The sequence below is a fragment of the Bos grunniens genome, chromosome 14 (assembly GCF_055505025.1).
Source record: "Bos grunniens cultivar Pamir isolate PY7600 chromosome 14, Bosgru_T2T1.0, whole genome shotgun sequence".
NCBI classification, from domain to species: domain Eukaryota; kingdom Metazoa; phylum Chordata; class Mammalia; order Artiodactyla; family Bovidae; genus Bos; species Bos grunniens.
This window is the reverse complement of record NC_141178.1, coordinates 49,971,899-49,991,203: the sequence shown is the minus strand read 5'-3', so window position 1 is coordinate 49,991,203 and position 19,305 is coordinate 49,971,899. Positions and strand designations below refer to the sequence as shown.

Sequence of the window (19,305 nt, the reverse complement as noted above, 5' to 3'; positions counted from 1 at the left end):
GTCTGGAGATATAGCCCTTGCTACCAAGGGATGCTGATCTTTGGAAATGAAATTCTTGACTAATTTTCAGGATACAGGGTGAAAAATGGAAGTAGCTTTAGCTTTGGAGTTTGAAAATACCGAATCAGAACCTGGCCCTATCAGTTATTCATTGGGTGACTTAAGCAAATTATAATCCTTTTAGCTTTACTGCAGAAATTAGAGGGTCATCTTTGACTCCCTCTTCTAATTTCATCCTAAATAAAGGTAATCAACAAATCAGTCTTTCAATGTTCCTTGAATGTTTTCCATCTTCCCCATGCTTTTATCCCCGGTCCAAAGGCTTGCCCTCATGATTTGTTTATGGATTCCATACCTTAAATTAGGTTTGGATTAGTTTTGTTTACAGATTCTAAATTAGTTTTGCTCTTCCCATATCATTCTTCTTCAATCTATCATGCATGTTGTAACCAAAGCAATCTTTTTAAAACTTTTCCCCGAGCATAACAGTCCTGTCTTCAAAACTCTTCAGTCTTGTCTCATCACCCAGGAAATGCAAGCCTGTATTTCTTAGGAAGTAAGAAGTTTAGTGAGCTGAACTCTGCTTACATTTTTAACCACACATGCCAATCTTCCTCCATATCCACCCTATGTTTCTCTACCCACCAGCGTGCTTTATGCCTGTGTGCCTTTGCTCACGCTATTTTTGTTTGTTTTTGTTTTCTTGGCTCTACCACATGTGGGATCTTAGTTTCCCAGGGACTGAACTGGTACCCTGTCCCCTGCATTGGGAGTCGCAACCACAGCAATTTTTTTTTTTAATGCCAAAGTTTGTTTGAAATTTCATCCTCATTCTCACTTCACCAATCCTATCTAGAAAACTTTAAAATTTTATTGTTCCTTTGACACTTTACTCAAATGCAATCTTCTTTACAGAGCATTCCTTGACGATGTGGGCACAGGTAATTTTTCATTCTTTAGTACTCACACAGCATATTGTATGTATCTATGTTTTATGCGTTTTATATATATAAATACATTTTTATGTATAATGCATATGTTGGCACAATACATTATAATGTCATTATCCTTGTATATACCAATTGTCTCAAAAAGACTGAACAACTGAGAAAAAGACAAGGCCCGTCACCTTTGAATTCTCACTTCTAATGTAATGTCTGCCAAGGAGAGGTTGTGCAATGAATATTTATTTTAGTAATGAAGTTTGGGGATAAGTGGAAAGAACCAAGTGCCTTGTGGAAGAAATGGTATTTAAGGCCTTGAAAAACTTCTGAAATATTTCATGAATTTAAAAAAATATAATTTGGGGATGTCTAGTGTTTTAATATACATATATACATAAATACTATATATATCTTCATCATCTTCCCTTTACTGCTTAAGTATTTTGCCAGAAAAACTGTCTTTTCCATTCAAGGCCCTGGATGCAGTACTCTGAGCATGGTGAAGACTTATTAAGTAGGTTAATAGTCTGATTTAAAGAAGCATTTTCCTCATGTCTCTTTAAAAAAGGTACCATTCTGATTCTCCGGTACTATGTAGTGTTGAAAATGCCTGGCTTTTTAGCTGAGTCATAGATGTCTGTATACTATACCTAATATCAAATCTGATATTCACTCTATATAATTTCTCCTGAACATTCTAAAAAATATGTAAGTAAGTAGGCCTTTGATCGTCAGTGGAGAATATGTGATAACCCTGGCACCTCACTGCTCTTCAGTTTAGCTCTCCCTGGGCAGATCACCTGAGTCTGGCTATAAAAGTATTAACTTGGGCATCTTTCCAATGCAAATCATGTCTATTTCAGGTTATCAATGATGGTTATGCTCTTAGGTATTCTGGCAGGTTTCTTATCTGAATTTTGAAATAGAATTAACAATACTTTCTGAGATATTCCATTCCTTACTAGTGCATGTTTCTACTTAAGTAGTTCCTTTAAAACACAGATAAGGGACTTTCCTGGTGGTCCAGTGGTTAAGACTTCTCCTTCCAATGCAGAGGGTGTGGGTTTGATCCCTGGTTGGGGAACTAAGACCACACATGCCTGGAATCCAAAAAGCAAAAACATAAAACAGAAGCAATATTTTAACAGGTTCAATAAAGACTTTAAAAATGGTCCATATAGAAACAATCTTAAAAATTAATTAATACAAAAATTTTAAAATGTACAGATGAAAAACCACTGACACCAATAAAGATATTATGAACAACAGAAACCCAGAAAATCGTGGCTGGCAAAAGACAAGGAAATCTATACTCTTGCAGTCTACTTTAGGATAACTATTCCCTTCATTTTAAACCACGTTTTCTGAAATAAATCTTATTATTTTGGCAGCACATCATGGTTAGGAGACAGAGAAGTCGGCTTTGGAGGCTTCGTTGAGTTTTCTTTTTTCCACAAGAAAGAGAACTTACGAAGGAACCTATGCTGCCTGGAGATCTTCCCTTAGAAACCCCTGCATAATAAAGTTATTGGCTAAATTTGAGGAGCTCAGCAAAGGAGCTCAGTATTCTTGCTTGAAAAGTCCCATGGACAGAGGAACCTGGCCGACTACAGTCCAAAAGGTCGCAAAGAGTCAGACACCACTGAGCGACTGAGCACATAGGCACACACACAGGAAGCATCTAGAGGAAACATCGTTGAGTGCAATCCTATAGTATTGGAGATGCAGCTATAGATATATAGCCATAATTATATGTGGGTGGTAATCCAGAGAGGATTAGGAAGGCAAACTGGAAGGAGGGGCTAGCTTGCTTTCATCGCTTTCCTCCTGTCAAAACCTGAAGGTTTGCTCCCAACCTTTGGGTGTCTGTACTTTGGGAGTTTTCAGCGGGATTCTCAGCCCATCGACCTGCTCTAAGCTAAGCCAGACGGCCTGATGGACGGCTACTTCATGTTCGTGGTACACTCTCACACCCACGCTCCTTCTCACAACTCTATCCACCTTGGTCCCTGAGCTGGTGGAGGTGCGAGGACAGGCTCGGAAGGAGCGGTGGGGACGACCCCTCTCCGAATGCCTTTGCAGCTGCCAAAGAGTAGCCAACAAGCGCCAGATTTACGTGCACTTTGAAAGAAGCATCTCCACCATTGGCTTTCCGAGCGCGCTGTCGCTAGGGAGCGGCGGGCAGGGCGAGCCGAGACCCGGGAGCAGCCCGGGCGGGTGTTCCCGTCACTTGGGCCAGAGCGCCGCCGCGGGCGGGCGCGGACACGGAAGCACACGCGCGCTCCCCGCGGGTTCGAGCCCCGCAGCCCAGGTCCGCCCGAGGGTGCCCCCGGGCGCGTGCTTTAAGCAGAGCCGCGCCTCCCAGCTTGCCGCCCGCCCCCTGATTCCCGCCGCCGCCGCCCGGAGGAGAAAGGAAACGGGAGCCTCCGCTCCAGGTTCCCCGGCGCGGGCGCTGCGGAGAGCTGCCGGCTTGGGGAGGAGGAGGAGAACGCGGTGAATGAGTGCCCGCCTCGCTTCCGAGTTGTGTGAGTTGGCGGCGCCGCGCCCCAGCTTCCGGCTCTCGGCGCCCCACGCGCTCGCTGCTCCCGCGGCTGCAGCCCACGCCCGCGCCCGGAGCCCCAGCTCACCGCTCCGGGGGAGCCGAGGCTCCCGAGCTCCCGGCCCGGCCCCGGTCCAGCGGAAAGCAGGGGTGTCCCCCGGCAGAGGCGCACGGCCGCACTCTCTCCCGCTATCTCCGTGGCCCTTCGGTCTCTCCATGGCCTCGCATCAGCAATCCCGGATCCAGGCTTACCTGGAGAAGAACAGGATCGGTCCGCTGTTTGAGGTGAGGCGCTGGGGTGCGAGCGGTCCCGTTTGTCTTAGGAAGAAGGGGTGCAAAACACCCCGGAGGGAAGTACGGGGAGAGAAGGGAGACACCGGAGGGGCGCCCCCGTGGCCCCGGTTCTCTGGCATTCGCTCTGCCCGGGCCAGGTGTCCTGGAACGCGGCCGCGCGGTCACCTCTTCGGTTACCTGGGCGCGGACAGGTGAACTCTGGGAGGGCCGGCCTGACCCAGGCAGGGATAGTTTGAGGTGTCCGACTGTCCTGTACCGCTCACCACATGCACAGGGGCCCTGACAGGCTGAGACGGATGGATGCACACACTCAGTCTTACACACGCTCACTTTTTTCCTGGAATTCACACTGTCTTGCGCGTTGCTTTCTTTTTTTTCCTCTTCCAAATGTGGGCAGTAGTAGAACCCGAAAAAGGTGGAGGAGGTGCTTAGCAGTGGGATGGAATAGGGTTAACCGGGAGAAAACTGAATTGATAGGGAGTAGGTTTCAGCAGGTGAGGGCGTGTTGAATGAAATTGTCCAGCTGAGGCGCTGACATTGGTCTCTGGATGGAAAAAAAAAAAAAGCCCTTTGCATTGCAGCCCCTACCTGAGCTGGAGTGGGGGTTGGGGGAGAAAAGGGGGCGGAGAAAGGTTCGGGAAAAGCACACGCATATTTATGGGAAGGAGACGTGGGACTCTGAACTGTTTTTTTCTCGCCATCAGAGAACTGATGACAAAATACTGTAGGAGAAAGGAAGAGCGGGAGAACAGGAGAGAATGAGGACTGAAAGCCGAAAGGGGCAGAGCGTCCCGCCGGTGGCCAGGGCTCTGGGCAGCTGCAGAGACCGGCGGGGAGGGGGTCCCCACGGCCCCCGTCCTCTCTGGTTCAGCCGGCCAGTTGGGCACCGACCTGCTGTGAGAGGATGTGGGGAGGGGGTCGAGATTCCCCACTCCCCACAATAAACCCCAAAACATTGTGGTCATTTTTGAATTTTACATGACCGTGGTGTTTTAAGACTGAAACGCGGCAAGAGGAAGAGCTAAGCGGAGGATGGAGCACCTTCGCCAGGACAGATGAAAGCAGAATGACAACTGCAGGAAAAACAAGGATGCAAATTAATGTCCCATCACAAAAAGGGAGCAGACAAGGGTGTGATCAGAACGGGTGTCACATTACCAAGATTTTCAAGATCTCTTATTTTTCTGACCAACTTTTATGTTAACGATGTACTGTCTTGAGATATGCAACCATTATTTCAACCTAAACTCATTGTTGTAGAGTATTCATAAAGTCCTACAGTATATGTATTGATTCTTGTTTTTGCCAAAAGTGTGAACAAAGGTCCACAAAAGCAGAGTATTAATAGGGTATTAACAGAATTGCTGGAGCTACTTGAATTCCTTTCTTTGCCTTTAAAGATTAGAGACTATATACAATTTTGTGTATATACATTAAAGTATGTATATACATATACTAAATATACCTACATATATTTAAAGGAGAAACATAATAACCCTCTGTGGCACAGTTGATTACATCAAAAGAAACATAAATACATTTGGAGTGTTCTCTAGAATATAAAGTATAGTTTTTAATAGATGCTATTGGTGTTTGTTAACTTTTAAAATTCCCCAGATTCTCTCCAAGTGATAATAATAGAGTTTGGAATATATGTAAACATTCTACATAATTAGGAAATAGATCCAACTTGGTTTTTATTAAATGTTCACATTTTCAGGCACTGACTAGCTAGTTCCACTGATAAATTGTAAGTGATGGTAAAACTGTGTCATAAAGTGTTAGACCTCCTTACTAAAAAACAAACAAGGACAGAGTTATACACTTTGTATTTTATTGATTTGGGAGAGTAACATATTACATATACTCCCCTATTAGCTTGGATTACAGTTTGAGTAGTTAATTTTTTAAGGTTGATGTGCACTGTAAGTGATTAAAGGGAGAAAATGGATAAGTTCTCTTCTATTTGAAGAAGAGTTCCTTATGCAACAGTTTGTTTTTTTTTTTTTTTAATCATGAGAGAGCTTAGTTTTTGAGAGTAGAATTACATATACTTTACAAAATTGGAAAATCTCCTCATACTAGAAAATTAGTGAAACTAGTGTAAAATGGACATACTGATCTATCATTCTCCTCAAAGCTCTCAGGACTTCAGTTAATGGTGCTCATAAAAACTGCTTCCAGAGATCAGAACAGGAGCTGAAGCATCTGAATTTAGTAGAAAGTAGCACAAAGGACTGTTACATATTTAATTCTTGGGTCACATTGTAAGAAACAATGATATAAGCTAAAATCTCCATTTACCAATCACAAATTGAAATCATTAGGTGATGCCAGTTTTTATTATCTGTGCTTTGTTGTGATTTGTGTGTGTGTGTGTGTGTGTGTTGAGACACTGGAGTTGGTGACATAAGCTTACTTTAGTTTTGAAAATATACAGAACCAGACAGTACCTTCCCTTCACAGATCTTGTTGGGACTGTTTTAAGAAAACACATTGGAGTGAGACACTTTAAAAACAGCACATGAATCTTACTTAAAACAATAGCAAGGGTAACATATACTGGTTGTGAGAACACTTGTATCTTTTTTTTAACCTGTACAGGTTATTTACTTAGTTAATTTCTTACTTAGTTTACTTATTTCTAACATTTTGTCACTGAAAATTATTGGTTGGGATGGTGCTCAGGGCAGTCACATATCTTGATTCAAGCATGGTCACACTCACTCTTGTGTGTGGGGGTCATCCTCACACTGACACACACAAGTGTGGGAAATCCTACACCATATAAAATCACTTGTATGTGGAATCTAAAAACAAAAAAAATGATACAGATAAACTTATTTACAAAACAGAAACAGATCCACAGATGTAGAAAACAAATGCATGGTTACCAAAGGGGGAAAGGGGGAGGGAGGGATTAATTAGGACTTTGCAATCAACAGATACACACCACTGTATATAAAAGAAATAACAAGCAATATAGCACAGAGAACTCTACTCAATATCTTGTAACAATCCATAATGGAAAAGAATTTGAAAAAGATTATATATTCATATATATATATATATGTACACACATAGTCATATATATATGAATCACTTTGCTGTGTACCTGTGTACATTGTAATCAACTGTACTTCAGTTTAAGAAAACAGTGGTAACAAGGCCACCCCTGTAATAAAATCCATGCCAAGAGACATCATAATGAAATTTCTAGAGAAAAAAGAAGAGATTAAAATCCTGAAAGCAGCCAGAGAAATGCAACACTATCCCTATAGAGGAAAAAACAATTAGAATGACACCAGATTTGTCATCATACCCACGGAGGTCAGGAGGCAATGGAACAGTATTTTTCAAGTGCTGAAAAAATATAAAAAGAATCTAGAATTCTATAGAGAAAATATCCTTCAGAAATAAAAGGGAAACCAAGAGAATCTGTCACCAACAGTCCTTCCTGAAAAGTACGGCTAAAGGAATTTCTCTAAACAGAAAGGCAACGATAAAAGAAGAAGGAAGTTTATAACATCAGGAAAGAGAAAGAACATGGAGAGAGCAAAAACACAAATGAGTACAGATAATACAAAAATGAGTACAGGTAATACATTTTCCTTCTCCTCTTGAATTTACTAAATTATGTATGATTGAAGTTCTAATTATGACATTGTCAAATGTGGTTGTAAATGTATATAGAAGAAATACTTAAGAAAATTGTATTATTAATATAATCGGGGAAGAGAAAAGGGGTACAAAGGAGGTAAGGTTTCCGTTCCTCACTTGAACTGGTAAAATGACAACACCTGTTGATTAATTCTGCACGTATGATATAATATGTAGTATGTACATGCGTGCTCAGTTTCTTAGTTGTGTCTGACTCTTTGTGACCCCATGGACTGTAGCCCACCAGGCTCCTCTGTCCATGGAGATTATCCATGCAAGATTATGGGAGTGGGTTGCCAATTCCTCCTCCAGGGGATCTTCCCAACCCAGGGATTGAACCCGAGCCCCTTGCGTCTCCCATATTGACAGGCAGATTCTTTATGTAACACTGTGCCACCTGGGAAGCCTCAGTTCAGTTCAGTTCAGTCAGTCAGTCATGTCCAACTCTTTGCAACCCCATTAACTGCAGCACGCCAGGTCTTCCTGTCCATCACCAACTCCTGGAGCCTACCCAAACTCCATTGAGTCGGTGATGCCATCCAACCATCTCATCCTCTGTCACCCCTTCTCCTCCTGCCCTCAATCTTTCCCAGCATCAGGGTCTTTTCAAATGAGTCAGCTCTTCACATCAGGTGGCCAGAGTATTGGAGTTTCAGCTTCAAAATCAGTCCTTCCAATGAAAACCCAGGACTGATCTCCTTTAGGATGGACTGATTGGATCTCCTTGCAGTCCAAGGGACTCTCAAGAGTCTTCTCCAACACCACAGTTGAAAGCATCAATTCTTCAGTGCTCAGCTTTCTTTATAGTCCAACTCTCACATCCATGCATGACTACTGGAAAAACCATAACCTTAACTAGACGGACCTTTGTTGGCAAAATAATGTGTCTGCTTTTGAATATACTATCTAGGTTGGTCATAACTTTCCTTCCAAGGAGTAAGCGTCTTTTAATTCCATGGCTGCAATCACCATCTGCAGTGATTTTGGAGCCCCCAAAAATAAAGTCAGCCACTGTTTCCACTGTTTCCCCATCTAATTGCCATGAAATGATGGGACCAGATGCTATGATCTTAGTTTTCTGAATGTTGAGCTTTAAGCCAACTTTTTCACTCTCCTCTTTCACTTTCATCAAGAGGCTCTTAAGATCTTCACTTTCTGCCATAAGGGTGGTGTCACCTGTATATCTGAGGTTACTGATATTTCTCCCGGCAATCTTGATTCCAGCTTGTGCTTCCTCCAGCCCAGCGTTTCTCATGATGTACTCTGCATAGAAGTTAAATAAGCAGGGTGACAATATACAGCCTTGATGCACTCCTTTTCCTATTTGGAACCAGTCTGTTGTTCCATGTCCAGTTCTAACTCTTGCTTCCTGACCTGCATACAGATTTCTCAAGAGGCAGGTCAGGTAGTCTGGTATTCCCATCTCTTTCAGAATTTTCCACAGTTTATTGTGATCCACACAGTCAAGGGCTTTGGCATAGTCAATAAAGTAGAAATTGATGTTTTTCTGGAACTCTCTTGCTTTTTCGATGATCCAGCAGATGTTGGCAATTTGATCTCTGGTTCCTCTGCCTTTTCTAAAGCCAGGTTGAACATGTGGAAGTTCATGGTTTTGTATTGCTGAAGCCTGGCTTGGAGAATTTTGAGCATTGGTTTACTAGCGTGTGAGATGAGTGCAGTTGTGCAGTAGTTTGAGCATTCTTTGGCATTGCCTTTCTTTGGGATTGGAATGAAAACTGACCTTTTCCAGTCCTGTGGCCACTGCTGAGTTTTCCAAATTTGCTGACATATTGAGTGCAGCACTTTCACAGCATCATCTTTTAGGAGTTGAAATACTAGGGCAAGTAAAAAATCTATACAATAAGATGCCCTCAAGAAATATAGGTAAATAAAAAAGAAATTTTAAAAAATGTGAAAATATCCCATAGGAACAGGAAAATGGAGGGAAAAAAGAGAGAACAGACAGAAAAACAAAAAAACAGGGCAGGTTTTAGTCCTAATATGTCAATAATTGAATGCAAATGGTCTAAATATACCAGTTAAAAGATAGATTGTCAGAATGGATTAAAAACACAATCCAACTAAATGCTATCTCTAAGAAACTCATTTCAAATATAAAGATATAAGCAGGATACAAGTAAAAGGATGGAAAAAATATGCAGACATCCAGAGAAAGCAGGCGTGGCTATGTTAATGTCAGATAAAGTAGACTTTGGAGAATAGAAAATTACCAGAGACAGGACTTGTCATTGCATAATAATAGAAGGGTTAACCCACCAAGAGAAAGAGCAATCCTGAGTGTGTATGTACTGAGCAGCAGAGTTACAAAATGTATGAAGCAGAAACTGATAGAACAAAAAAGAAAAACAAATCTGTAATTATAGTTCAAGATTTCAAAACCCCTCTCTTGACAATTGAAAGAGCAACTTGACAGGAAATCAGAAATGCTACAGGAGAAAGCAACAGCACATCACACAACAGGATCTAGTTGACATTTGTAGACTGCTCTATGCAACAGCAGCAGAAAACGCATTCTTTTCAAGTTGCTTGGAATGCATATAGAGACAGACCATTCCCTGAACCAGAAAACAGCCCTCAATTGAAATCATACAAATGTTTTCTCCATCACAGTGGGATAAAACTAGAAGTCAGTAATAGAAAGAAAAGAGGAAAATTCCCCCAACACTGGGAAGCTGTACATCACACTTCTACCTAATCTACTGGTCAAAGAAGAAATCACAAGGAAATAAAAATACATCAAACCGTGAAATGGAAGATATGTTAAAATTTGTGAGATGCAGCTCAAGCGGGGTGGAGAGGGAATTTTATAACACTAAAATGCATATGATAAAAAAGTGGATGATGGCAGACCTAAATAGGACTGCCCTTTCTATGCCATTCCTCTGTCCACTCCTAATAATAGAGGACAGTCTATCCAATGAGAGAGAGGGCCCTTCTTCTGCAGTGAAGGATATGTGAACATCAGTAAGGTGATAACAATAAGTATTTGTTCATATATCATGTCTTGTATCTAGAAGTAGATCTTAAGTTCCTGAAGGTGGGAAACAAGTGCCTCCTGCTTTATTATGTATCTACTTTAGTGTCTAGTGGAGCCCAGACTATAAATCAGGTGCTCAGCCGATGTTAAACAAAATTTTATTCAGTTTGTTTAATTGAATTAAACAAAACATTGAGTTGTGTATTTTTTCCTTTCTATGGAGAAAAAACATTGAAGGTAGAACCAGCTAGCAAATACCATCTTGATGTATATTCCTTTAAGACCTAGAGCAAAATATCCCACATCCCATTAATTAACCTTTATGTACAGTGAATAACATAATTATGTACTTAATTACCTAATTCACTTTCAGCCATATTTTCCACTTCTTAATATCTGCTTCCTACAGAGGGCCTGATAAATTAATTCACACAGCTCTACAAGGCTTAGTGCATAACTCCTCCCTCTCTCAAGTGCATTTGCGTTTAACATGGAGGAAGATACATGACAATGTTATGTTGTTGTTCAGTCTCTCAGTTGTATCTGACTCTTTGCGACCCCATGAATTGTAGCATGCCATGCTTTCCCTGTCCTTCACTATCTCCTGGAGTTTGCTCAAACTCATGTCCACTGAGTCAGTGATGCTGACTTTGGCCATCAGGTGGCCAAAGTATCGGAGCTTCTGCTTCAGCATCAGTCCTTTGAATGAATTTTCAGGGTTGATTTCCTTTAGGATTGACTAGTTTGATCTCCTTCCTGTCCAAGGGACTCTCAAGAGTCATCTTGTCCAGTACCACAATTCAAAAGTATCAGTTCTTCGGCACTCGGCCTTCCTTATGGTCCAGCTCTCACACCAGTACATGACTACTGGAAAAACCACAGCTTTGACTATATGGACCTTTGTTGGCAAAGTGATTTCTCTGTCTTTAATATGCTGTATGGGTTTGTCATAGCTTTTCTTCAAGGGAGCGAGCGTCCTTTAATTTTGTGACTGCAGTCACTGTCTACAGTGATTTTAGAGTCCAAGAAAATAAAGTCTGACACTGTTTCCACTTTTTCTTCCTATATTTGCCATGAAGTTATGGGACTGGATCCATGGTCTTGGTTTTTTGAATGCTGAGTTTTAAGCCAGCTTTTTCACTCTCCACTCCCACCTTCATCAAGAGGCTCTTTAGTTCCTCTTTGCTTTCTGCCATTAGAGTGGTACCAACTGCATTTCTGAGGTTGTTGATAATTCTCATGGCAATCTTGTTTCTAGCTTGTGATTCATCTAGCCTGGCATTTTGCATAATGTACTCTGCATATAAGTTAAATAAGCAGAGTGACAATATACAGCAAGAATACTGGAGTGGTTTGCCATCCCATACTCCAGTGGATCATGTTTTTTCAGAAATCTCCACTGTCACCTGTCTGTCTTGAGTGGCCCTGCAAGACATGTCTCATAGCTTCATTGAGTTATGCAAGCCCCTTCACCATGACAAGGCTGTGATCCATGAAGGGGGTGCGTAGTAGGTATTCTACTAAATAGTTGTCAGTACATTTATGAATGAAGACAATCAGGACCAACCTGTCACATCTCAAAATTATGGTTTGTGTATGAGTTATATTTTGTAGTAGGAATCTGGAAATGTTCTCAGCAGTTTATGGGAGATTTCACTGTCTTGAAAATTCATCACAAGTTTGTCTTTTCAAAAGCAATTAAATTCTTCAGTGCATCATGTTTGGAACTTCATTTCCACTCATTTGGTACTTATTGGATGCTGTATCACATACTGAGAAGTATAAATTTATATAAAAGGTTTCCTGTCCTCAAAAACTCCTGTATATTTATTAATAGAAAAGACTGATACACTCGGGACACTCTGAACCATTCTGTTCTGATAATTTTGCAGAAGCACACCTTGATTGTCTTGGTGCTTGGTCCACTTCATGCTCGTCAATATATTCCATCATTATACTATAAGAAGTAAAAAATTCATATTTAAAATTCACATTTAGAGATTAGTTTTCAAGACATTTAGCCTTGAAATCAAGTATGTAAATTGAATAAGGTAAAGGGCAGATTGTTAATAGAATAGCTTCTGTTGTTATTATTTTTGTTCCTGAAAGTTCTTAGCAACAGAAAGACATCTAAACATGAATTAGTATCAGTGTCTAAATCATCTGATAGTTGGATAGTGCTCTATGTGAAATACATTGATAGTTTTAGATTATAAGTTGTTCCTTTAACATAAAAAGATCAGTTTCTTTTTGAAGTGTAACCTGCAGCATACAGGAGTGTATTCCTTCACTGTTTGAACATATTGATCTAAATTCATAGTGATCAAGATGTATTGAATTGAGAATGCATTTGATTTGCCTATACATTGAAATAACGTTTCTATTTGTATGGAGTGAACCCCATTGTATAAGACATTGAAGGTGCATGTTTCTGAGACATTAATTCACTACTCTTGTACCCCCAAGAATTCTCTCCATAGGATCTAGTGTTGTTTTGGTTATTTCACCTTTTCCCAATACATTTTTTATTTCCCAAATATAATAACCATCTTAACATTGTATAAAATTATATAATTTAAATAGCTGCTGCTGCTGCTGCTAAGTCACTTCAGTCGTGTCCGACTCTGCGCGACCCCATAGACGGCAGCCCACCAGGCTCCCCCGTCCCTGGGATTCTCAAGGCAAGAACACCGGAGTGGGTTGCCATTTCCTTCTCCAATGCATGAGAGTGAAAAATGAAAGTGAAGTCGCTCAGTCGTGTCCGACTCTTAGCGACCCCATGGAAAACAGAGCATTATTCTATTCTGACCGGAAATATTTCTGGAAACATTCCCTAGTATCTTTCCTCTTAGTGATATAACAATGATATGAAAAACAACACTGTTAAAATATGCAGATGGAGATTTCTTCGGTAGTCCAGTGGCTAAGACTCCGCACTTGCAATGCAAAAGGCCTGGGTTCTATCCCTGGGCAGGGAATTGAGTCCCATGTAAACCTGGGAGTTTACATGCTGCAACTAAAAAGTCCATATGCCACAACTAAGACCCTGGACAGCCAAGTGAATAAATAAATACTAAAATATATATGCATATATATATCTGTATGTTGTTGTTGTTCAGTTGTGAAGTCATGTTCGCTTCTTTGTGATCCCGTGGACTGCAGCATGCCAGGCTTACCTGTCCTTCACTGTCTCCCAGAGATTGCTCAAATTCATGTCCATTGAGTCGGTAATGCTGTCTAACCATCTCGTCTGCTGCACAGGTGACAAATACTCTGCTTTTTGGAAGCTCACAAAAAGTCTTAGCTTTTGCAGAATTATTTTCAGTCTAACTCTTGCTTAACATTAAGTTAAGATATTGAGGTCTGTGTATACTTAGCTACATCTCATTGCTATGATCTAGAGATTGTCAGGAATCCAAGACAGAGATCAGAGTTGCTTGGTTTGTAAATAGTTCAGTTTTGAGAAATAATATTTAGAGAAGAATTCCTGAAGTGCATTAAGTTCTCAAGTTATTAAAAGTGTATTTTAGTATACAGTTAGTTGAGCAGTGATTTGGATACCCAGTCTGTATAAAGTTGCCCCATGGAAGAATTACTTTTGCTGAGCTGAACTATGGAGTGATTTCAGAAACTGCTACTGAGAGTCATTTTTCAAATTAGACCATGAAAATGCATATTTTGTCTACTATGGGATATGTGGAGTGGCATGCTCATAACATTAGGCAGCATCTTTTGTAAGAGCTACTGCACATTTTAATAATGTCAAAAATAGTATATAAATATTCTGAATAGTGTACCTATAAGTATTCCTCCCTCCTTTTTTTTTTAATTTTTTTGCATAGATTTCTGGAAAACTCATAGCCTAATGATAGTCAGAATGTAGGCTATTATCATGACAACTCATACACTCATTCTTTTTCCCATATTGTCATCATTTGTTTTACTTTATCTTTTCCCTCCCACTTTTTGTTAATGCCATTTTATCATAAGTTCTGCTTCTTTGGAGAGTGCCTTCAATTCTTTCTGAAATAAGGCTGAATACAAGTTTGATATAAATGATAAAGTGACCCACCCATAATCTGAATAAATTAGGTGCACTACAGGATACATTTGAATGATGCTTCCTACTGATACACACTCTTACTGACTTTCTTTTTGGAAATATTTCTTTGGCTTCTTCTGGATTGTTTAGGGAGAATTTATTTGCAGGATGATGTCTCCTGGGATGAGTCTATTGAGAAGCAGAGATGAAGCTTCCTAGAAGGCAAGATCTGAGACTCGGGGTCTTTGTTTGATCTGTTTTCTGTGCTTGAAAGTTTTCCCCTCATCTCCTGTGCTGGCTTCTCTTCCATTCAGAAGTTTAAATATCTCATCAAAGAGGCTCTCACAGATGACCTTTTTTTTCTTTTTTGGCCATACTGCTTGGCTGGTGGGTTCTTAGTCCCTTGGCACTAAAAGTGCAGAGTCCTAGCCACTGGACTACTAGGGATTTCCCATGGACCACTCAATCTAACAGCTTCCCAGTTAGTCTCCATCATGCAACACTATTTTATTTTCATACTCATCAATCTCTGGCATTTTTTTCTTATTCATTTGTTCAATACTCGACTCTCCCTTATAAATATATTCTCCACGAGGAAAGGGTCTTGGTCTCCCTTGTTCTGACTTATCCCAGTGATGCACAGTAGCCCATTTCTTGCAGCTGGCTTTCATTCTTATTCCTCTTACCAAACATTTTTAAAAAAGTTAAATAAACCTCTCCCCAGGTAGGATATTTTAGAGCCATTAAAAATGTAGAAGAAATGAATTTGAGATTACATTTGCAATGTTTTTGTAACTGTATTTGACATACAAAAAGAATGGAAATAATAATGGTTTATAGTTTTTATATAAGGTACCAAGTTGATAGGCACTTTTCGCTCCCACAAACCATCCAATTTTTCAAGCTCTCTGTATTACTGCACTGTTTCTTATTTCTTTTAGTATGAAGTTCTTTAATATCATTTTGTCTTCTAGAGGCCCTTACTGAGGCCCATGTGAGTACTGTATTTGCATGTTAATGGTACTTTTCTTGCCAATTAGATCCTTCATGGAGAGTTTTGGCAGAGGTTGGGAGGAAAACACTAATAGAGTTGATGAAATCAGAAATGATGATGTTGAGAGGATGGGAGCAGGTAGGGTGAAAATGAGGACCAGGTGAGTAGAAATAGTGCCAGGTGAGGAGGTGGAAAGGAGTGAGCCAAACATTTTCAGAAACAACCCTTGAATCATGCTGTATCCACTCCCTCAATTTCTCTTTTAAGCACTTTATTAACACAGAACTGTGGATTTTACTTGCTAACTGGCTTCACAAAACTCTTTATTTCAAGCTATGCACCAGATCCTTGTCAGAATACTCAGGAATCAATTGCCCTAAGCATGAAGAGGCTTTAAAACTGAGATAGCCTCAAGAAGGTGACCAAAAGCTTTTTAGAGGAAATACACTGCATTTCATTTGGACATGAAAGGCCAGACTGGTCTTCCCTGGTGGCTCAGATGGTAAAAAATCTGCCCTCAATGCAGGAGACCCGGGTCTGGATCAGGAAGATCCCCTGGAGAAGGGGATGGCAACCCACACCAGTATTCTTGCCTGAGAAATCCCATGGAGAGAAGAGCCTGGTGTGCTACAGTCCGCAGTGTTGCAAACAGTTGAACGTGACTGAGCGTCTGAAATTAACTTAGTTACTTATAAGGCCAGACTGAAATCTGCTGTAACATCAATGGGTTGATACATGGCCCACCCTACAGATATTTTTGAGTGGGTACTATTTGAAAGGCTTTTCTACGTAGAACATCTTTTAGGTGCCTTAAACTCGAAGTGACAAAAAAGGAGCCAGAACATCACAAGAAGTCCTACTCTCCTTGAGTCTGTGTTTCAGTGGTGGTTTAAGAATTATTCCCAAGACCCAGATATCTTTCTCTCCTCCCTTTCCTTCAACAAATATATCCAGTGAATTATCAAATCCTTTCAGTTAGGTCTTGTGAAAAGACTCTTGTGTAAAACACTTCCCTTTCTCTTTGAATCATCGCCAACATAATCCTGGCACCTGCACAAGTCCATCCTATTGCCCTGTCCTGATCCATTCTACATGTGGCTAACACTGACCATCCAAACAGTGATATTTACCGTGTATTTCTCTACTAAAAAATAAATATATGGGCTCTCTGATGGTCAGCAGTAAAGAATCTACAATGGAAGAGATGAAGGTTTGATCCATGAGTCAGGAAGGTATCCTGGAAAAGGAAATTTCAACCCACTCCAGTATTCTTGCCTGGAGAGTCCCATGGAGAGAGAAGCCTGGTGGGCCGCAGTCCATGGGGGTTGCAAAGAGTCAGACGCAACTTAGTGACTAAACAGCAACAACAAAATACACTGTTCTGCACTCACTATGGTCGTGCCTCTTAAACAAGAGCAGGCGTTCATTATGACAGATGCCTGTAACCATGAGCAAAATGTAAGGTTCATGTAAATTTTCAGAGTATTCAAACTTTAGAGAACTTTCAAGCTTGCATCGTGTCATGTTTGGCACTGCATCCAGATGATAAAATCACAGGGCTGGGCCTCTGAAGATGCAAAGACTTTGAAACACTGAATTATGGGATAAATTCCAAACCAGGGTGGCATTCAGAGTCCTTCAGCGTCTACTTAATCATGGTTTTCATTGTCCCTTCAGTGGTAGCCAGGCTAGTTTGTCCGGTTGCCCCAATACATGTAATACCAAGTCTTTGTTTGACATTCTTTCTACATGGAATATTTTCCCTTTCTTCTATAATGTCATAGACTAGGTTCCTTGGGAAGCATACTCTGAAGTGGAGATTTGCAAGCAGAGGTTTAACTGTGGGATGCTTATGGGAGCAGCAGCTTGAAGGGAGTGAGGGAAGTGAATTTGAGTAGAGGAGGAAGTAAGAGAAAAGTCGGGCTTTCCGGGCAGCTCAAATGGTAAAGAATCTGTCTGCAATGCAGGAGACCTGGGTTCAATCCCTGGGTAGGGAAGATCCCCTGGAGAGGGGCATGGCAACCCACTCCAGTATTCTTGCCTGGAAAATTCCATGGACAGAGGATCCTGGTGGGCTACAGTCCATGGGGTTGCAAAGGGTCGGACACAACTGAGTGACTAAGACACACAGAGGAAGAATATACTCCAAGGCAGTGACAACAGAGTCCTCAGCTGAGCACGTAGGGAAGATTACCTCAGGAGTCCTGGAACTGGAAGACCCTTCAAGGTTGTTCCAATAAAAGCCGAAGGGTCAGCCCTTTGTATTCCAGTCATTAGAAGCAGGCTTCCAACTGAGAGAGAATGTGACCTTGGATGAGGCAGCTGCCTTCTGTGCAAGGACAGTTCTGAGCAAGGCCTCAGGTGAGAGCCTTTCAGAGTCAACATTCCTGGCAGCTGGCAGAATGAGCTTTTGTTTTTGCAGGAAGGATCTGGACACATACCCCAATGTCTACTGCAGCAAGTCTGCTACATACAAATGAGTTCTGTTTTGCTTTAAGTCCAGCAAAGTTGGCCTAAGTACCCAACTAATGCAATTGACTATATAGTACTTTACTGTAATAGGTTTATAATACTTTTAACACAAATGATACATAAAATAAACAAACACAAAAATAAAGCATTTTTAATCTTACAGTACGTGCCAAGTGCTTCATTCATGTCTGACTCTTTGAGACCCTGTGGACTGTAGCTCACCAGGCTCCTCTGTCCATGGGGATTCTCCAGACAAGAATACTGGAGTGCATTGCCATGCCAGACTCCAGTCTCCTCCATTGGCAGGTGGGTTCTTTATCACTAGCACCACCTGGGAAGCTCCAGTCTTACAGTACAGTACCTTGAAAAGTACAGTAGTATAATATAACAGCTGGCAGACAAGCGCTGGCATCTCGTGACCAGGCAAGAAGAGTTGCTGACTGGAGAAGAGAGAGGAGCTGGGACATGGTAGACCTGAGCAATCCAGCAGTAGGAGACAGAGGCCAGGCTGCAGTTTCACTCACACCTGACTTTGATGGAACACACGTTTGCACCTTTGAAAGTTTGCGACTTGAAGGTCTAAGTGTAGGGAATTTACTGTACCTTCCCTTTTCAACATGTGCCGCTCACCAGGATATAGTTAAGCTAAGCCCCTTTCATTAAATATGTTTGTACTCTCCTAACTTCTCTAGATTTTCCATTTCTGTGAACTCCTTTTGCATTTAGGGGCCAAGCCACTCATTTTTGTGGTTAACCACGTTGTTACTTCACTACTTTTTGGGTTATGATTTGTCTTTCTAAACATATTGTTGGCTTTTTCCTCTAATTTTTTTCCCAGAGTATCTAACTTGTAGTATAGGCATCGTAGAAGTTAATTGAATGCTTGTTGAATGAACATATGCGTAAAAACTGCATGGTCTTCAGAAACAGAAAGTAGTCTTTACTTTATATACAAAGCAGGCAAAACATTTGACTCTTTCAAAGCTTCACAATGAAAAATATGAGAAGACCTCAAAGAAGGTTAAAAGAAGATCTACAGAGATAAAAGGAATTAAAATCAGTGTAATCAGCTGTGTGAGTCAACTGATCCCCTTATTTGTGTGTGTGACAGACTGATTTGGATTTTCTGTTGTTTATAACAGAAGAGTCCTAGGTTATCCTTGTAGGTACAAATATTGTAATTGGTGTAAAGTTAAAACATGTCTGTTTATATGACTCCATTCAATCTATGCGAGCTTGAGGAAGATGAGGCAGAAATAAAGGGCATCGTTGTTTGTTGAATTGATTGCCTTCTGTCTCTCATAGGGGCTTCCCTGGTGGCTCAGATGGTAGAGAATCTGCCTGCTAGTGCAGGAGACTGGA

General features: G+C 41.0%; 1 protein-coding gene across 4 annotated transcripts in view; it reads left to right on the top strand.

Moving 5' to 3' along the window:
- Positions 1–3,146: 3,146 nt before the first annotated feature.
- Positions 3,147–19,305, top strand: part of C14H8orf34 (chromosome 14 C8orf34 homolog) — a 278,124-nt gene continuing 261,965 nt past the window's right edge. Inside the window, exons 1-2 of one of the 4 annotated variants that reach the window (XM_086336647.1) lie at positions 3,147–3,768; positions 7,270–7,375. In XM_086336647.1, the coding sequence (XP_086192773.1) occupies positions 3,442–3,768; positions 7,270–7,375 (433 nt within the window). In that variant the 5' untranslated portion in view covers positions 3,147–3,441. The remainder of the gene's footprint in view (positions 3,769–7,269; positions 7,376–19,305) is intronic. The other 3 variants (XM_086336644.1, XM_086336646.1, XM_086336645.1) reach the window with 3 other exon arrangements.